The following is a 12094-nucleotide window of genomic DNA, read 5'->3' as shown; positions in this document are numbered from 1 at the left end:
AACAAGAGTTTGATTTAGGGATGGAATTTCATGCTGAATATCCTTGCATTTCTGGGACTGCCTCAGTCGCTCGATGTACTCTAGTTGGCTTTTGTATTTAATTAATGCAATTTACTATCATTGTCTAATATGTGGACCCAAGGTCAGTGTTTCTCATAAATGAGGTCAGAAAGGATTTGTTACTTCTGGGTCAGTAGATTCATCCAGAGTGTATAGGGAAGCAGGAAGAACTATAAACAAGGAAAGGAATGGTTTCTCGAGATTCCTTTTTTGGCTTTTTCTCCACATGTTCTCAGCAGCTGCACTACATTGGAGAAGCATGTGTGTTAATATCAAAGATCACATTTCTGAAGGGCTTCTCACAATTCATGGGTATATCCCCTTACATAGGGGCGAGAGTAATTAAATGAGCAATTTATCTGAGGCGCATGCACAAATAAGCTGCCCAGTTTGGGGACCTTTCCCAGAGATCTTTTCAAAAGGTGGATCTAAATGTTTTCAGAAACCTCAGGAATCGTCCACCACCACTACCAGCTTGGGCACTCAGGGTGGCATGCCAGGCTGTTTGGCTTGGCTGAAATTGCCTCTCACTGGCATGGGGGTGGGGTTAGGGTTAGGGGTTAGGAACAGCCACTTCACTCTCAGCTCTGGGGCTCTGCCCGGTCCCCGTGTCCATTGTGAACTGGCCTCTGGGGCTTCCAAGCACCCTCCCTGCAAATTTATGCCTCCACCCTGTTAGCAAAGACTCCAGGCAGGACGCCGGATCCTGAAGGATCATCCCAGAGGCAGAAGAATGTTTGGGTATGGTGGGAGCCAGGGCAGAAACAGAAACATCCACAGGGCAGGTAAGTGTGCTGTTCCAGTGCCTTGCTCTTTGCCTCCCAGAATTGTCAGGGCAAAGGATATTTTAACTAATAAATAAGAATAGTCTTTGTTAAGTGCTTATTACGTATAAAGCACTGTTCTAAGCACGAGGGTAGATATATGCTAATCAGGTTGGACACAGTTCCTGTCCCATATGGGGCTTACAGTCTTAATCCCCATTTTACAGCCGAGGTAACTGAGACACAGAGAAGTTAAGTGACTTGTCTAAGGTCGCACAACAGATGAGTGGTGGAGCCGGGATTAGAACCCAGGTCCTTCTGACTGCCGGGACCGTGCTCTATCCACTAGGCTATGCCTGTGCTGTGCAGTTTGGAAATTGGTGAGAGATGCCTCAAACGAGTGTTAGAGAAGGGGAGAATGTTCTACCTCTGGCAGTCCTCAAAACATTGTCTATGTGGCGGGAAGAAGACAGGTTGGGGGCTTGACCATTTGGCCTTGGGCAGGCCAAGGAAGGGGGCAGGGAATGGGCAGGGTGGGAGGTTTCCATAAGATCTTTCCCCGCTGCCTGTGGATGGTAATCAAGGAGGTGCCGTTATAACAAGCAACACATCTGAATCAGAATATTAAATCCAACATTGCAAAAAATGAGGTTTTTCAAAAACTCCTGCATATGTCCAAATTCTTTTTGGTCTACAATACTTGGCGTTGGCCCAGTATTTTTCAGTGCCACTCCTTTCCCATCCTAGCCAATAAGCTAAAGAATAGCACCTATGTTCATATCTGTAATTTATTCATTTTATGTTGGTTTCTGCTTCCCCCTTTAGACTAAGCTCATTGCAGGCAATGAATGTGACTATTATATTGTTATATTGTACTCTCCCAAGTACTTAGTACAGTGCTCTGCACACAGTAAGTGCCCAAGAAATATGATTGACCGACTGACTAACCAAGAGAAAACGTGCTTCCAGCTCTGAGCAGTTCTGTATACACAGTTCCCTTTAAACTCAGACTGCAGCACTGGCAACTGGAGCTGATAAGCCCAGTGACTGGCACTGTTCTTCATACATGGGTCAGGCTGAGCGCGGTCTCCTTTAGCCCCTCAAACACTAAAACTCAGGCTTGTCCTAAGATTTCTGAGTCTGAAAGGGCCTTACGGATGATCAATTGTGAGACTCCTCAAGGGCTCTGCATTTTTCTAGCATCTGTTGTAGAATGCAAGCTCCTAAAACGTAGGGACTATGCATTATTTGCTATGCACTGTACCATATGTGATATTTACAGGTGAATAATCAAAGTGATCAGATGGGGATGATTGGCAGTAAGGCAGGAGTGTTCACTGGTTGCTGCCGAGGAGAACTGGATGAAAAACGGGAACATGGTCTGTGAAATCTACCTCTGGAAAGTGCTGGAAACAGAGAAGGGAATTATCAGTAAATTGCCGCTTGAATGTTTTTGTCCCTTCCTGCTGATCCCAGGTGACGGGATGATGCTACTGGGAAATGGATCTTGGAAGAGGAATGTAAATCTAAGTCTAGAATTCAAGACTGTTTTTCTCTTTGCAGTGGAGCACGACAAAGAGTACTTCCACCAGCGGTCTCATCACCGGGAATTCCGGTTTGATCTCTCCAGAATACCAGAGGGGGAAGCCGTGACAGCAGCCGAGTTCAGGATATACAAGGATTACATCCGAGAACGCTTTGAAAATGAAACTTTCCAGATCAGTGTCTACCAGGTTCTCCAGGAGCACCCAGGGAGGTAAGTGCCTGAGCACACGGGGTTGGGGGACTGACTGCCCCCCTGAAACAGACACTCCTGGGATGGTTTAGTTCCATTGCTGAGAACGTGATTGGAGAGAGCCTGAGTTTGAGGAAAAACAATTTCTCAGCTTAAAACTGGTTTTATAGACCTTTGCCTGGGGTAGCTAGAGATCCTGATTGCCGTTGCCTGGTGCCTCTTGAGAAGGTCTTGTTTACTGCTTAATAATAATAACAATTATTATTACAGTGTTTGTTAAATGCTTACTATGTGCCAAGCACTTTTCTAAGCGCTGGGGTAAATACGAGGTAATTGGGTTGTCCCTCTTGGGGCTCACAGTCTTTATCCCCATTTTACAGATGAGATAACAGAGGCACAGGGAAGTCAAGTGGCTTGCCCAAGGTCACAACAGCAGACAAGTGGCGGAGCTGGGATTAGAACCCATTCTCTTGCCACTGAGCCACACTGATTGATATGTCACTTGTACACCCATCTTCCTGAGAGACGCTGTTGGACGTCTCAGGGGAACAGCAAGGCAGGCTTTTGCAGGCGAGGAACGTGACTTCCAACTCTGTTATGTTGTACTCTCCTAAGCGCTTAGTATGGTGCTCTGCTCACAGTAAGCGCTCAATCATTACTGTTGATTGAGTGATTGATTGATTGCTAATGTCAAACATGAATGCTGATACATAATTTTTTGATGACTATTGCATTCCCATATGAACAGCATCATTTTGCCTTGAGATTCATTCATTTATTCGTATTTATTGAGCGCTTACTGTGTGAAGAGCACTTGGGAAGTACAGTTCAGCAGCAAATAGGGGCAATCCCTGCCCACAGCGGGCTCACAGTCTAGAAGGGGGGAGACAATAATAATGGTATTTGTTAAGTGCTTATTATGTGCCAGGCATTGTACTAGGCGCTGAGGTGGATACAAGCAAATCGGTTTGAATGCAGTCCCTGTCCTTCCTGGGGTTCACAGATCTGGGTTCTAGTCCCACCTTTATTCAATCTCTCTGAGCCTCAGTCTCCACACCCCACAGCACTTCCGTGCATGTCCTATAATCTGTCATTTCCCATCTCAGTCGTTTCTTTAAATGTCTGTATCCCTCTGTAGGCTGTAAACTCCTTGTGGGCAGGTACCATGCCTACCAACTCTGTTGCATCTTGCTTTCCCAAGTGCTTAGTATAGTGCTCTGCACACAGTGAGTGCTCAGTAAAGGTCATTGATTGGTTGATTGATTGTTTATCTGAATCGTAGGGCCAAGATGCTGCCTCCCCCTACCTCTTAGATTGTGAGCTCTGTTTAGAACAGGGATTGTTTCCAATCTGATTACCTTATGTCTGCTCCAGTGCTTATCAGAAAAATCGCTATCGGTGTCCCCAAGGAAGACCCTCTGGAGGGGGTTTTGGAATTTGGTTTAGGTCTTATTCCACCTTTGGAGGCCTGGAAACTGTAATAACAACAATAATAATAATAATAATAATAATAATAATGGTATTTGTTAAGCGCCTACTATGTGCAAAGCACTGTTCTAAGTGCTGGGGAGGTTACAAGGTGATCGGGTTGTCCCGTGGGGGTGCTCACAGTCTTAGTCCCCATTTTACAGATAAGGTAACTGAGGCCGAGAGAAGTGACTTTAAGCTCCTTGTGGGCGGGGATGGTGTCTACCAACTCTGTTGAATATATGTATATATATCTTTGTACGTATTTATTATGCTATTTATTTATTTTATTTGTACATATTTATTCTATTTATTTTATTTTGTTAACATGTTTTGTTTTGTTCTCTGTCTCCCCCTTCTAGACTGTGAGCCCACTGTTGGGTAGGGACCGTCTCTATATGTTGCCAACTTGTACTTCCCAAGCGCTTAGTACAGTGCTCTGCACACAGTAAGCGCTCAATAAATACAATTGAATGAATGAATGGCACCTCATAAGCACATAATAATAATAATAGTAATAATAGTACCAACAATAATAATTTAGTTTTTACCTGTACCAATTTCCAACCAAATTGGCTCCATGGGTGGGAAAGGCAGGCATTTTCCTCTAGGTAAAGTTTCAGAAAGCATCACCTACTTCCTCACGCTGACCACAGACTACATGCTTTCTCTCCAGAATGTAAGGGATCTTAATTGCAGTTCTTTATTGATAAAAGCATTCAGACTTCCTAATTAACTCAGACAGACTGCACCGTGGTCTTCATATTTATTTATTGTTTTCCATGTGCAAAATTACAAGATGAGCCATTATACCTACTCCAAGCAATTATTAATGTATTCTCTACTCTCTGACAAATCCCTTGGGGCACTTGAACAAGACCATATGTTTTATTTTCTCATCTAGGCTGATTAATTGGGACTACAAGAACCTCAAAGGCAATTTATCAATAACACTCAATCAGTTGCCTTACTCGAGTCCACATGCTTAGCTTGCACCCTAGTCCCGCTGACAGTCATAAAATTTTGCCGTAGTTATGTTCACAAAACCTGCTTCAAAAATATTGGTCAAGAAGTTAATCTCAGGAATTTAGCTGGCCTGCAGTAATACTATTCCAGTCCTGTTTCAGCTGTTCGGCATGTTATATAGTTTAAGAACATAAAGTACATAGTATTGGCATTTTCATGTTGCATGATTGAGTAATATGGGAGTTTGGCTTTAGAGTTTTAAAATATACAGCCCCCCAACTTTCTATAACATTTAAAAAATTGCTTTCCTGCTGGGGAAACCCTTTTTTTTCCCCTTTCACTTCATCAGCTAGTTCTGAAAAGGGCCTTTCCCTTTAACCTTTCCCTTGTTCTCCATGATTCTTCTTGCTGCCTGTGCTAATTATTAAAGCTCTTTGGATTTTAAATGACGGTTTGGTTCTTTTTACGGTTCATTTTGTCTTCCCACTCGATCCTGCCGAGCAGTCATTAGCGGGTTGAATTTATAGAGTCCAGCGTAGCACTGTGCTCCCCAAGGAGCTGGATAACTAGTGTTTGAAGAAAATGATCTTGATGGAGAACTTCATTTCCCTTGCGAAAGGTGGAGGGATTCTAAATCCCGGGCCCAGCCTGTCAGACTGAATTTTTGTCCCAAGCTTCCTCTGGTATGAAAGGGCTCCTCTAAGATTTACACTTTAGACTGAGATTTTGGCCTCTGGGAGGGAGGTCTGCAGGCTCAAAAACAGAATAGCAAATCTTCCAGAATCCCAAGAGTGGTGGTGTTCTCACAGTCTTCTTTTTGTTTTTTGGGTCTTTTTTTTTTGGAATTACATTAGCTTTCTAAATTCAAGGAGTCAAATGATCCTATTACCATATCTGATTCAGCACTAGGGAAAGAGGGCTCTGTATTCAAGGATAAGATAGTATATCAGTCTCTCCAGGGAAAGATTTCCAGCTTCCTACCAATTGCCCTTCCCTTTGCTCTCCATGATGTTCTGCATAGTTCTGCTAAATACCTGGTGATAGTGGGGTGGCAACCTCCTAGCTTCAAACACTTCCAGCTTTTGTGGAAACTAGAGATGGGCTGCATTTTTGAAACCACTGGCCAGATCCCCCACCTCTGGAATGGTTTTCTTTATTCATGAACTCTTCTCCTACCAAAAAATACCTATTGACAATTATGGTAACTGTTAAGCCCTGACTATGCCAAGCTCTACCTGTAGATAGTACATACAAGATAATCAGATTGGACACAGTTCTTATTCTACAGGGTTCACAATCTAAGAGGTAGGGAGAGCAGATATTTTATCCCCATTTTACAGATGAGGAAACAGAGAAGTTGACTTGCCTAAGGTCACAAATGTAGTCGTAATAATAGTCATAGAATTTATTAAATGCTTATTGAAGCAGCATGGCTCAATGGAAAGAGCTCGAGCTTGGGAGTCAGAGGTCATGGGTTCAAATCCTGGCTCCTCCAATTGTCAGCTGTGTGACTTTGGGCAAGTCACTTCACTTCTCTGTGCCTCAGTTACCTCATCTGTCAAATGGGGATGAAGACTGTGAGCCCCACATGGGACAATCTGATCACCTTGTATCCTCCCCAGTGCTTAGAGCAGTGCTTTGCACATAGTAAATGCTTAACAAATGCCATCATTATTATTAATATTGTTATTGGGTGCAGAGCACTCTACTAAGTGCTGTGAGAATATAAAGTGGGAATTAGACCTGAACAGTGTCCCTGAAGGGCTCACAATCTATGGCTAAATTGGGACTGAAACCCGAACTCCTGACTCTGGTCGATGCTCTTTCTTCTAGGTCTGATACCCGTCTTCTCTGCCTGTTGATATATTTATTAGACACCCAAATCCAAGGGAGCCAACTCTTGGATATATAACTTTATATATATATATTTCCCTTCCCGGATCTCTGTCACTGCTCCAGACTCCTGCCCCTCTTTCTCTTTCTGTCACCCTCTCTGTCTCTGAATCTCTGCTTTAGCAGGGGATCTGCCTCAGCTGAAGAAGGCACGCACTTTGCTGACATTAACAGGGCAAGGATGCACAGCTGTATGCGAGCTGTAGCATCTGGAGCTCCACAAAAGCCTTGGGGATCCTGCTGGATTAGTCGGCTTTGGATCTGGCTGCATTGTCTCTTTCCTCTTGGGAGTCGCTTTCCTTTGACTCCTCTTGATCTTTCATCCAAATTAAATTCCGATAATAAGGCCTGGTGGATGCAGTCCAGGCCTGGGACCTGTCAGCAGCCAAAGTCCAACAACCTAGTGTATTGCGCTGGTGGGGAAAGGCAGAAGGCAGAGAGGCTCCTTTCTGGGCAGGGAACTCGTGTTATGTTGTATTTTCCCCACATTCAGTAAAGTGCTCTGCACACTGTAAGCCCTCAATAAATACCACCGATTGATGATAGGCCGCCCGGCTGGTTTGGGGCTTGGGTGGACTTGTCCAAACTGTGGTGTAAATTGAAATGCGATAAGAGCTTGCCGATGGCAGTGGCCACGGGGTGAGGGTGAGCCATCCCGGGAGTAGCTGAAGAAAGCCCCATGCAAGGCCAAACAGACAAGACGGGGAACATTGTCTTTCCAAACCCGGGAATGCAGATGGAGATAAGGACATAATAGAACAGGAAAGTTGTTGGGATAGGGGTCCTGGGTACTGCTTGGCTCACATCACCTGGAGGCATTGTTTTCCTGGAGAGATAGCCTTTTGTTTGCTGGACCTTGAGCTGACCGCTAGCAGAGCTGCTGGAGGGCTAGAGATTGGGCCGGGTCAGAAGAGTAAGGGAGAGGTTTTCTTTAAAATCGATTACCTTTGGCCTTTCCATTCACTGCAGAGAGCTCCATTTCATCCCAACTGACACCTAGAAGTCATCTTTTATCCCTCAAGCTTCCGAAACATTTTGGACCGAGAGTTATGTCATAACTAGGTGGAAGCCGTAGGCTCATTCATGTTGGTCAATGATAATAATTGTGATATTTGTTAAGTGCTTCTATTATATGGCATTTGTTAAGGACTTACCATGTGCCAGCACTGTACTAAGTAGACACAAGCTAATCAAATTGGACATAGTCCGTGTCCCACTTGGGGCTCACAGCTTTAATCCCTATTTTACAGATGAGGTAACAGAGGCACAGAGAAGTAAAGATCACAGCAGCAGACAAGTGCGGGAGCCATATTAGAACCCAGGTCCTTCTGGCTCCCAGGCCCTTGGTCTATTCATGAGGCCAAGCTGCTTCTCATTATTATGTGTGAAGCACTGTACTAAGTGCTGGGGTAGATACAAGATAGTCAAAGCCCACATGGGGCTCACAGTCTAGGAGGAGAACAGGTATTGAATTCCTATTTACAGATGAGGAAATGGAGGCACAGAGGAGTTAAGTGACTTGCCCAAGGTGACCTTAACAAGCAAGTCAGGATTAGAACCCAGGTCCTCTGACCCCCAGACCAATGCTACTTCCAGATCCACATAAAACTAGAGGAGAGTTTAAGGCTGGCAGGAAAAGGCCACCACCTTTAATGGGCCATCACTCCCTGACTTTCAAGATGTGGCAGGATGGTCCCTAATCCCCCACTCCCACCCCACCCCTGCAGCACTTGCATTGTGCTTTTCCTATTCTCACTACCTCATTCCTTTGCTCCAGGATTCATTTTTATTAGCCCTGACCTTGTAGTACCATTCCCTACCCTAGCACCTACTTCAGTTGCTCAGTAAAACCTTGGAGCCAAGAGGGAAGGGCAGAGACAACATTTTACGGATAATGTAAAACAAAGCCTTAGACAGTGTCGCCACCCAGCTGAAAACTGGTTGTCAGCTTCCAAGGATAGACCAGCATGGGTTACTGCCCCTCTAAACTATAAGCTCTCTGTGGGCAGGGAATGTGTCAACCAATTCTGTTAGAGGGTACTCTCCCAAGGGCTTAGTATAGTGCTCTGCATACAGTGAGCGCTCAAAAAATATGATTGATTGATTGATTGATGCTATCAAGAAAGGAGTGTCTCTTCCAAGCATAAACGTCATGAGGAATGAGAGGCAAGGAAAAAAAAAGAGAAAACAGCACCAGGAAATACAGCAACACAGTAAGTACAAAGGACAGCCTTTTCATACCCAAATGGGGCCAGAACTGTGGGTCTTTTATTGGCTTTTCAGCCACACATGCACTAATAGGTGAATTTCAGTGGCGCCTTCTTCAACTACAAAGGATGACAGTATACAGTGGCAGAGAGAGGAGCCAGTGGCATATTCAAGAGAGAAGGAGGGGTTACAGGAGGCAACGAGGCAAAATGACAAACTCTTTGCCACTGCTGTCCAGCAGACTGAGTGCAGAGCTGAGGGGAAGGAGGGACTGCCACTTCATCATGGGGCTCTTGTGAGTGGTAAATATTGGGGTAGGAAAATGGGGGAGGAAGGGGTTGTAGTTGCAATTTCTCTTCTCTCTCTATACCCCCATCCCCAACTTCCCTCAGACTACCACTTGCCCCCGTGCTCAAAATAGATAGCTGGGGCCCATACTGAAGACAAGCTTAGGGCACTGTCATGGAGTCCACTGCTAAGTTTCAGGTCCTCTAATAGTGATTTAATTTGAGTTGTACCATTCCCTAAGTCCAAATGTCTCCTTGGAATTTGACTAAAGAAACCCCTGAAGCTTATCCAGTGGACCAGGTTCTGGTTCAGATTTCCACCAAATGAGGAGCTAGGAATAGGATTTAATTTGGGAGAGGGCTGAGGATAATTCCAAGGGCAAAATTTAACTCAGTAATTTTTTTTAAAGCCCATGACCTAGACAGAACATCCCAAATACATTACAAATGGAGCCAGACAAGAAAAGAAATCAAATTGACTGACCTCTCCCTGATAGTCTGTAAATTCCTTGTAAGCAGGGATTGTGTCTACCAGCTCAGGTACGTTTTACTCTCCCAAGTGCTTACTACAGTGCTCTGCATTCATTCATTCAATAGTATTTATTGAGCACTAACTGTACAGTATAAAAATAATCAGATACATTCTCTGCCCACGATGCATACAAATGCAACCAGCAGGTATAGGGCTAGTGGGGGAACAGAAGCTCTTCTCTCCAGTGTTACAGCTGCCCAGGGTGTAAAGCAAAGGATATGGATATGGTTCTAACAATCCTACCAGTTGTCTTCCCTGAGGCCCCGAGCCCTGGGTTGGGGATGTAGCTGAGGCTGGAAAGATGAACTCAATATTCCAGAGCATCACCAAGCTATTTGGAATGAGGCATATCAATTAGTTAGTCATATTTCTGGAGCACTGACTTTGTGAAAAGCACTGTACTAAGGACTTGAATGAGTATAATAGATTTGGTAGACAGGAACCCTGTCCTCCAGGATTTTACAGCCTAGCTGGGAAGACGGACATTACAATAAATTACAGGTAAGGGGCTCAACTGAATATAATAATATGTACATAAATGCTGTGAGGGTGGGGGTGGAGTGAATACCTAAGTGTGTAGAGGGAGGGACTTAGTGAATGGGTGAAACAATCAGGAAGGGTGGGGAGCATGGCCTAGTTGAAAAAGCACGGGTCTGAAAGAGGATCTGGGTTCTAATCCTGCTCTTCCATTTGCCCGGTGTGTAACCTTGGGCAAGTCATTTAACTTCATTCACTCAATCATATTTATTGAGCGCTTACTGTGTGCAGAGCACTGTACCAAGCGCTTGGGAAGTACAAGTTGGCAACATATAGAGACGGTCCCTACCCAACAACAGGCTCACAGTCTAGAAGAGGGAGACAGACAACAAAACAAAGCATGTGGACAGGTGTCAAGTCATCAGAATAAATAGAAGTAAAGCTAGATGCACGTCATCAACAAAATAAATAGAATAGTAAATATGTACAAGTAAAATAAATAGAGTAATAAATCTGTACAAACATATATACAGGTGCTGTGGGGAGGGGAAGGAGGTAGGGTGGGGGGAGGGGGAGGAGGGGGAGAAGAAGGAGGGGGCTCAGTCTGGGAAGGCCTCCTGGAGGAGGTGAGCTCTCAGTAGGGCTTTGAAGGGAGGAAGGGAGCTAGCTTGGCGGATGTGCGGAGGGAGGGCATTCCAGGACAGGGGGAGGACGTGGGCCGGGGGTCGACGGGGGGACAGGTGAGAACGAGGCACAGTGAGGAGGTTAGCAGCAGAGGAGTGGAGGGTGTGGGCTGGGCTGTAGAAGGAAAGAAGGCAGGTGAAGTAGGAAGGGGCGAGGTGATGGACAGCCTTGAAGCCAAAAGTGAGAATTTTTTGCCTGATGCATAGGTTGATTGGTAGCCACTGCAGATTTTTGAGGAGGGGATGCCATGCTGTGCAGGAGGAAGTAACAGGGAAGAGGCAGGGAATCTATACAAGCCAGCATGCCCTAAGGCAACCAAATTCAGGAATGGGGCTGTGGTGGTAGGAAGAGAGAGATAGAGAGAGAGAGAGAAAGAGAGAGAGAGAGAGCACAGAGCAAGGAGCTTGGTGTCAGTCAGTCCCCAAGTTTTCAAAGAGCATCCCCCAGGGAAATGATGTCCAGGACAGTCCGACAGAGCTCCTGGGAGGGGAGACAGCACAGACAGGCACAGGCATATGTGGACAGATACAGTAGTGAGAGGAATGAGCCAGGTCAGATGAAGGGCACCATAATAGTGGAGCTGACTTTAAGTGACCTGTTCCCCAGTGTTAGAGTCAGGATCCTCTGGCGGATATGCTTGGTGTTAATGCCATGCACCAGCGGGTTGACCATGGGGGGCACCAGGAGGTAGAGGTTGGCCACGAAAATGTGAACCTGAGGTTGCATCCAGTGACCAAAGCGGTGAGTGAAGAAGGAGAAGAAAGCCGGGATGTAGAAGACCAGGATGACACATACGTGGGCCCCACAGGTGCTGAAGGCATCCTGGGAGGGCAGGTGGAGCACAGTATGGAGGATGAAGCCATAAGAAAAGACAATGAGCACCACGTCCATCCCTGTGACTGAGAGTGCAACCGTCAGGCTATAGATGAAGTTGATCTTGATGTTGGCACATGCCAGCTTAGCAATGCCCATGTGGTCACCGTAGGTGTGGGGGAATCACATGATGCCCACAGAATGGCGA

The 12094-nt window shown here is 45.4% G+C and overlaps 1 protein-coding gene across 1 annotated transcript in view; it reads left to right on the top strand.

Moving 5' to 3' along the window:
* BMP7 (bone morphogenetic protein 7) overlaps positions 1–12094 on the top strand; it is an 85630-nt gene that overhangs the window by 26877 nt on the left and 46659 nt on the right. Inside the window, exon 2 of the mRNA XM_038750277.1 lies at positions 2388–2580. Coding sequence (XP_038606205.1) covers positions 2388–2580 — 193 coding nt within the window. The remainder of the gene's footprint in view (positions 1–2387; positions 2581–12094) is intronic.

Source organism: Tachyglossus aculeatus, chromosome 8, assembly GCF_015852505.1.
Source record: "Tachyglossus aculeatus isolate mTacAcu1 chromosome 8, mTacAcu1.pri, whole genome shotgun sequence".
Classification (NCBI taxonomy): domain Eukaryota; kingdom Metazoa; phylum Chordata; class Mammalia; order Monotremata; family Tachyglossidae; genus Tachyglossus; species Tachyglossus aculeatus.
The sequence above is the reverse complement of the archived record's forward strand: the minus strand, read 5'-3'. Positions and strand labels throughout refer to the sequence as shown.